Below are 8,352 nucleotides of genomic sequence, written 5' to 3' on the forward strand. Positions count from 1 at the left end.
TTCCGGGGCCTCAGCAATTTATAATCTATATTAATGGCTTAGATGAGGGGACCAGGTGTAACGTATCTAAGTTTGCTGCTGATACAGCTTACTCTCCCATCTAGCTTTGTGAGGACATAAAGTGGCTGCAAAAAGATATCGATAGGTTAAGTGGGAAAGAAGGGAGCAGATGGAGTATAATGTGGGGAAATGTGAAGTTATTCACTTTGGTAGGAAGAATAAAAATACAGAATTTTTTTAATGTGAGAGAAACTATTAAATGTTGGTGTTCAGAGGGATTTGGGTGTCCTTGTACAAGAAATACAGAAAGTTAACATGCAGGTACAGCAAGCAATTTGGAAGGAAAATAATAGGTTGGCCCTTATTGCAAGGGGGTTGGAGTACAAGAGTAAGGAAGTCTTGCTGCAATTGTACAGATCTTTGAGCCCACACCTGGAGTACTGTGTATAGTTTTGGACTCTACCGAAGGGAGGATATACTTGCCTTCGAGGGGTGCAGTGACGGTTCATTTGATTGATTCCTGAGACGAGAAAGTTGTCCTATGAGGAGCGATTGAAAATAACGGGCCTATTAGAAGAATGTGTGGTGATTTCATTGAGACAAGCTTCTCAGAGGGTTTGACAAAGTAGATGCTGAGAGGCTGTTTCCCCTGGCTCTAAAGGCTAGAGCCCAGGATCATAGTTCCAGGATAAGGGGGAAGCTATTTCAAAATGAGATGAGGAGAAATCTCTTCACTCCGAGTGTTGTGACTCTTCTGAAATTCTCTGCCCCAGAGAACTGTGAATGCTCAGCTAAGTTTTTTTCAAGGCTGAGATTGATAGATTTTTGGGCACTAAAGGAATAGAGGAATATTGGGAAAAGGCGTGAAAGTGGAGTTGAGGCTGAGGATCAGCCATGATCTGACTAAACAGCGGAGCAGGCTTGAGGAGCAGAATGGCTTACTCCTGCTCCTATTTATTATGTTAATGGGAGGGCCATTAGGATCTGTCTAAATGATTGAACTAAGGTGTGCCAAATTACCTTCCTTCACCCATAATTAAATTATGAAGTCCAGTTGAGCCGGTGAGCTAATGGCTACTTGGTTATTTTATAGAAAACTGCCATATCTTTCTCTGCTCAAGATCTCCAAAGCAACAATAGTTTTTTAACCCAAAAAAATTACCAATTTAAGGCTGCCAGAAAATTGAGTCACATGTAAATGGAAAAAACCTGGTGGTTTCAGCTTATTTCCCTGATGTCCCAGCTTTGATACCCTGCTTGGCCCAATTCTACCACAGCCATTAATTGAAATTGTGAAACGTCCCCTCCATTGTGTTCAAAATAATTACAAAATGATACAAAAACAGGTTGCGTTGTGCTTGTAGCAGTTTGAAAACAGGGCCTTTGTACTAAAAACTACTATTGCCATTTTGGTGCTCAATGCTTCAGAGAGGGGGCTGGCAGAGTGGATTTTTTTCATTTGTTTCTTATACATTGTTTTTCACTCTCAGAACTGTTAGCATTTTTTTTTTCCTCCTTTAGGCGATGATGAAGATGCACCATTGATTAATGGTTTTTCAGATGACGTACCAATGGTAATTGCATGAAGACCTTGCTGCAAGCCAAGTGGTGCAGGAATTCTTCTAAGAAGTCTCAGCAGCAGGAAAAAAAAAATTCCTTTTTTAAAAATGCACTTTTCTGAGTTGCAATACATTATTTTTATATGGACCAAAATTTAGACTTTATTGCAATGTGCTGTAATACTTGGGTAAGACTGCAAGCTGCAGTCCTGGTCCCTGACTGTAAGCTTTTGCACAGCTCTGCTTGTGTTCTCTGCCTTCAGGCACCATTTAATGTTCAGGTTATTTGCTTGGTGGATGTTACAGCTGCAGTTCCTCTTTCTGATGGTCTATAGATGGAATTATCTTTAGAAAAATTAACCTTCAAGTTCAAATCTGATTTTCCAAGACACAATTTTTAAAAACAATATCATGTTTAAAAATATAGGATTGTTGCTAAAAAAAATAAATAAATAAAGTTGCTCAAAAGATTTTAACACTAAATTTATACAAATACCAAGTCAATTGAATTTGCTGAATGGTCTTATTTTAAAATCTTAAAGTTTGTTTTTAAGTACCAGAAGGAAAAATCTGACCCATTGTGCAACTGAAGTTGAATATTTCAATTGGGCAGTGAATTTAATGTTTTCACTATTTCCTTGTGTGAAGTTTGTAGGCATCACTATTTTAATTTATCCATTGGTTGAAATAATCTAAAAGTGGGAGAGTTTTGGCAAATTGCAGTATAATTAACCAGTTATTTCCAACAACAAAAAAGTAGCAAATATAGGCTGCTATAATATATTTCATTTTGCCTGTAATTGCAGTTATATGGTGTTTGTTGAACTACTGTGATTTCAGTATGCTTCTTGCATATCCTAACAAAATACGGTTTAACAAAAACCTCAGGTTGCGTGCTTGATTTGAGGCTGGGATAGAATCGGAAAATAGTACAGCACAGAAGGAACCAACAAGCCTGAACCTGCACTTTGAAAGAGCTATGCAATTACTCCTATAGTCCAATAATTCTTTTTCAGATATTTATCTAATTCTCTTTTGAAAGTTACTACTAAATCTGCTTCCACCACCCTTACTAGAAAGTTGCTGAATGAATGGACCACTTCACTGCAGAGTATTTTATTTTTCAAGGGAGGCCTAAAATCCTTTTTTTAAAAAAAAACTATAAATTTTCCAGCATGGACGCTATGGGCCGAATGGCCACCTTCTGTGCTGTAAATGTGCAGCTCATACTCTGTATGTGCTTCTGATGCCTTCAGTCAGAAGTAAAAGTGTCAAATGATCTAATCCCATAATTTAATTAATTTTTTAATATTCTCAAATCCTTTACCTGAGTTTTTTTTAAAAAATCCAGCTGCGCGTGTTCTTAAAAACTTCAGCCGAAATGTCTTTTTCTGGATCTCTGATTGCCTTCCAAAATCTCCCTTCAGCCACAAAAGTACATATCTGCCAGTCTCTTGCACTCTTGAGCTAGACGTGGTTGTCTGAAGAGCTTGCTCTTGCCCGCTAATTTATGGGAGTGGAACAGCAACTCTTTTGGTTGGCTTTAAGCCAGAATTGGCAAAAAAAAAAATCTTTGTCCCTCTTTCACCAGGGCATAACTGCAAGCAGGATTACTTGGTAGCCCAGGAACTTATATATGGGCAGAAACATCAAACAAATATCCTTATTTGTCTTGCAATTCACTTTGACTAATAACTGAAATAGAAACTGTCTTTTAGAAAATTATCTTCACACTCTTAAAGACTAGCAATAATTGTACTTTTCAAATTCAATTGGATTTTTAAAAACTGTATTTGTTATAGGAAAAGTTTCCCATCAGGGCGCTTGAAATGCAGACATTTTTTTGATAAGTAATATTAATAGGATGAAGTGAACTTGCCTGGGAATGGACCATAAAATAAAAACCAAGAGCTGGAAATGCACAGCATCTTGGGACCTGAAAGAGAGAGGTAAACCGTTCATCAGGAAAACATCTAATTCACAGCAAAAACATTACTCTGTCTTTCCTCTTTCCGATGCTGAACAAACTGCTGTGTGTTTCCACTGTTTTCGGTTTCTTTCCGATTTTCAGCATCTGCCCATCCCCTGCCCCCTCCTGAAAATTAACCATACTGTTCACACCATTGCATTCATTCTTGTGACTGGAATAAATTCACAAACTTGCATGAATTATATCTTTGAAATTTATGCTTTTTAACAAAAAAGAAACCAAATTTTTTAAAAAGCCCTCTACTACAGAGAGACTTGGGAAAGGCAATGGGTTATATTTTTGAACTTGGTATGCAGATAGAGCTTATTAGTAGTAGAATTGGTTTTAATTGTCCATTGTTCATGATGTTGGAGGCTGTAATTTAATATATGTTTAAAAGGTGACTTTTTGGGGCCAAAAAATTGAGTTCAGATTGGTAACTTTAGAGTTTATATTGCTGAGGTATTGTAATAGTTTGGCCATCAGAAACAGTGCAGCTTCAGTTTGGAGCCTGCTACAAGGCTGTCGGCAGTTGCCAATTCTGGATAGTTTTCTGATCATGGTTTCAACATATTAATGAAAGTGTAATGGTTTGTTGCTGTTGGTAAAGGATGTGCAGAAGGGTCTAGTTTCCCAAATCTTACACACATACCCAATATGCACTGCAAGTTGGTATTTATTTCCTCCACTGGGCCAAATATTCATGGGAGAAAAACTCACCAAATTATAGCAATGTGAATGTTTTTGTGATTTCCCTGTTTACCTTTCACCCCCTGCTGTAAAGGACAAGGTCTTTAGAAAAGGCCAAATGCAAAATGTGCAAAAATAAGGTCGCATGAAAGTATCCCAACTTGTGGTGCCCAAGGTGGCTGCAGTTATTAAAGCTCAGATCTTCAAGCCTCACCTTTTGCAACCTAAATTGTAATTGGCTTTCTGTATAAGGCTGGAGCAAAATATCTGATCATAAACCAAACTGCAGAATCTTCCAATATATTTTCTGTCAATTGTACATTGTTCAAGGCGGATTTACAACTATTACCCTAGGTTTTAATAATTCTTGTATAGATGGCTGTTCTGACTTATGTTTTTGCAGAAAAACCTAGACGACCCAAATCTAATGTGGATAATTTCACTTTGAATCTCTTATCTATACAAATGTAATTCTCCATATATGTTTTCATAATTTGAGTTGCCACTGAAATGTGGATCAACTCTAATATTCCTTATGTAAAACAAAAATAGCTACTGTTCAAATTCTATTCTGGAGAAGCAGCAAAAGAAAGTCAGGAGAAAAGTGGAGGACTGGCCAGATAATTGCAGTTCTTTAGAAAGTATCTCCATTTAAAAAAAAAGGATTTGGTCTAATTAGTAATTCGTGTTTCCACTATATATCAAGACCTTTCAATACTTTATCTCAAGAATAATTTCTGAAAGCCAGCACCATGTGCTCCATTCTAAGTCAAAGGTTACTGATGGTTGATGGTTCAAAACAGAACAAAGAAAGGGTAGTGAACCACCTTTTTATTAAGAGCATTGCAGATAGTGATGTTTTATTACTACAGATTAATCTGGTTAGCAAGTTGTGTAATGCATGTAGAAAGCTTGCTTTTAAGTATGACCGCCTATAACGCAAGATTTCATGCATATTGCTGAAGTGCAATGTAAGCTCTTTTACTTTAACTATTGTCAAAAACTCCTAATAGTTGATCGTTTATACACAGTGCTGTACTACTTCAGATCTTTTCCCTTTAAGTGAGATATTAATGGTTCCTAGGAGTGTTAGAGATGGAGCATCTTCCTGCATTGTAGTGTGGTGTTTCTGCTGCCAAGTGCAAAAGACCTGCTCAGCAAGGTTGCTAACTATAATTTTGCTGAATCGAGGGATTTGCTCGTATGAACAAATATCTGTGGGTAAATTGCACAGAAGGTCTTTTTTCCCAAATCAATCTCCCTTTTTAAAAAGGCCAAAAAGTACAGTTTGGATCTCACTAACTCAGAACCTTGTTCACATCCCTACTGTCTGATTATGTTGAACTTGATCACAACTTATGTGGAATTTTGTCAAATGTGCATGATATGAAGGAAAAAGAAAATGCTGTTTTGGTAATGGTGTTTCCTCCCATCAACCCAAGCTGGAAAACCATCATATGATTGGCAACCCACTGTCTTACATTAGTGTAGCTTCACTGTGTGGTAGTATTTAGTCGTTCTGTGTGTATTCACTATATGAAATGGAGCCATGTTTTATTGATCTTTTAATTTTTGCATTTTATTTAAGTCACATGAATGTACTATTTTACTGCTGGATGCATAGGAGGGGAAAAGTCCAGCAGGGCTGCTTGTTTTAACATATGGTACTACTTTTTAAAGTTTTCCTGTGATTTCATTTAATTTCTTGCCTTAAAACTGGAGCTTTTTTTTTTAAAGAAAATGCTTAAAAGCCTTTAAATCATTCAGCCATAATCTGCCTTACTGAGTAAAACAGTGTCTGTATTTTTGTGCATCTCCGCCTTCAATGACTCCCCACCATTTGAATTGCACATATGGATACACATGCTCAACTCTGTCGGCCAGCTACCAGGACTCAAGTGGTTTTAGTGTATTCTTTCTGCTTCATTTTTGTAAAAAAAAACTGATTGCTTCAACTTGTAGAGAAGGAAAATGCATATCAAATTCCAAAGTTGCAGATTGTACAATGCACAATGTACAACAATGGGGTGTTTTGTATAAATGGAAAATGTTTTTAAAAATGTAAATTTTTGGGAAATATTGCTGTGGATCTATTTTTATGTTTGGTAGTGTTTAATGAAAGCACAGAGTAGACTTGTTTGCATGGGGATGTGGAGGGTACCTCTGTATATAACGACTACACAATTCTTGTGTCTCGCATTATGTTCTATGTAAAAAAAAAAATGCAGCAAAACAAACCTTGAATTAAGCATAGCTGTGCCAGAAATAAGCAAAATTAATGGTACTAAAGATGTCAGGCTCTGATTTTTCACATTGTGTTTTTGATTTTCAGGCTGTTGTGCTGTGAGACTTTGCACTAATAGAATGTTGGACAAATTGTATAACATGCCTCTGATTCTTTAATCACCGATTGCTGTACACTTTTGGAAGGGGTGTCATGTGCTTTAAATGTGGATTTTTTTCACTTAATAAATCTCACTTGGGTCAAGAATTTTTGGAGTCTTATTTTTAACTAAGTGTTCAGTTACAGGTATTGTAATAGGCCTTTCCTTACTACCCCTGCCTCTAGTTAGCCCATGTGCTTTGATGTTTTAGTTTCCTGCCCAACTGCATTCTTTCTCTTTCACTGTCCCTCCCCAGTTCTGTCTCTGACCTACATTTTTCTCCTCTTCTCAATTAAATGAATAAACTCCTGTTTGATTAATCTCAGCTTTATTGCCTATTGTGCAGCAACTATTTATCATCTCTGGCCGTAGACAGTGACCATCAGTAGACTATTCAAACGTTTTTGTGGGAGTGAAAACACATCACCGTAGCACAATCTGTGTTCACTCAATGTCCATATGGGAGCAATTTCCAGCAAGGAACCTCCTGGCTAGCAATTAGGAGTGGAAGCTCGTCCCTCTCTTCCACCACCCCCAGTTGACCAGGGTTTTATACAGTCATTGTGATACTGCATCTATCCAATACAAGAATGTGCACTAGAAATAAGTGAATTTTGAGATTAACAAGTTCCTATTTACACTGATACTGATTTAGGTTGGAAGAGGAACTCTTAATCTCAATTCCACCATCACTCTGTTTCATATCCCTTAATTCCCTCTTTCTCCATTCATGCAATTTGCTTCAATGGCCTTCCTGTAACTTTAATTCAATCAGTCTTTATTATTCTTTACTGTATCATCTATGAAAGTTTGATTGGATTGTTCGAGACTATTTTGTTCTTTAACTAAATTGCCTTTAGTAATATGTCATAGCATTCACCCAAGGGTTTTTAAAGAGATGAAGCTTGTGCTTTGCAAGTCCCTTCCCTGCAGCTTTAACAGCTCACTAGAGTCAGAGACTGTTCCCTGTGACTGGAAGGATGCTCATATAGTTCCAAACATTCAAAAGAGAGTGTAGAAAAAAATTACCAGAATGGCTCCAGGGATGAGAGACTTCAGTTATGTGGGTAGATTGGAGAAGCTAGAGCTGTTCTTCGAGGAGAGAAGGTTGAGAGTAGATTCGATAGAGGTGCTCAAAATCATGAGGGGTCTAGACGGAGTAGATGGAGAGAAACTGTTCCCATTGGCAGAAGGGTTGAGAACCAGAGGACATTGATTTTAAGGGGATTTTTATTGTGGCCAATGGTGATATAAGAAAATCTTTTTTACACAGTGAGTGGTTAGGATCTGGATTGCAGTGCCTAAGACTGTAGTGGAGGCAGATTCAGTCATGGCTTTCAAAAGGGAATTGGATGAGCACCTGAAGAGAAAACTTTTGCAGAGTTATTGGGAAAGAGTAGGGGAGTGGGACTAGCTGAGTTCTTGCAGAGAGCTGGCATGGACAAGGTAGAGGAATTGGTTTCCTCATGTGCTGCAACCAGTCTATGATTCTAACCAGGGAACTATAGACATGTTAGTTTGGCTTCAGTTTTAGGTAAGACGCTCAAAAGGATCATAGGAAATGCTCTATATGATCTCTCAGACTGAGAAGAAATCCTGGAACTCCTTTCCTAACAGCACTGGTGGGTGTACCCACACCACTGGACTGCAGCGGTTCAAGAAGTTTAGAGTACCTTAGCTGCTCAGACTTCTCTATTTTAGAGAAGTGTAGATTCAGCAGTTTGATTAGTGTCTATAAAATAATGAAAGG

General features: G+C 37.6%; 1 protein-coding gene across 2 annotated transcripts in view; it reads left to right on the forward strand.

Moving 5' to 3' along the window:
* Positions 1-6,709, forward strand: part of sorl1 (sortilin-related receptor, L(DLR class) A repeats containing) — a 185,587-nt gene extending 178,878 nt beyond the window's left edge. For both annotated transcript variants that reach the window (XM_068054134.1, XM_068054135.1), the window contains exon 48: positions 1,522-6,709. In XM_068054134.1, coding sequence (XP_067910235.1) covers positions 1,522-1,586 — 65 coding nt within the window. In that variant the 3' untranslated portion in view covers positions 1,587-6,709. The remainder of the gene's footprint in view (positions 1-1,521) is intronic.
* Positions 6,710-8,352: the final 1,643 nt, after the last annotated feature.

Source organism: Heterodontus francisci, chromosome 22 (assembly GCF_036365525.1).
Source record: "Heterodontus francisci isolate sHetFra1 chromosome 22, sHetFra1.hap1, whole genome shotgun sequence".
Lineage (NCBI taxonomy): Eukaryota > Metazoa > Chordata > Chondrichthyes > Heterodontiformes > Heterodontidae > Heterodontus > Heterodontus francisci.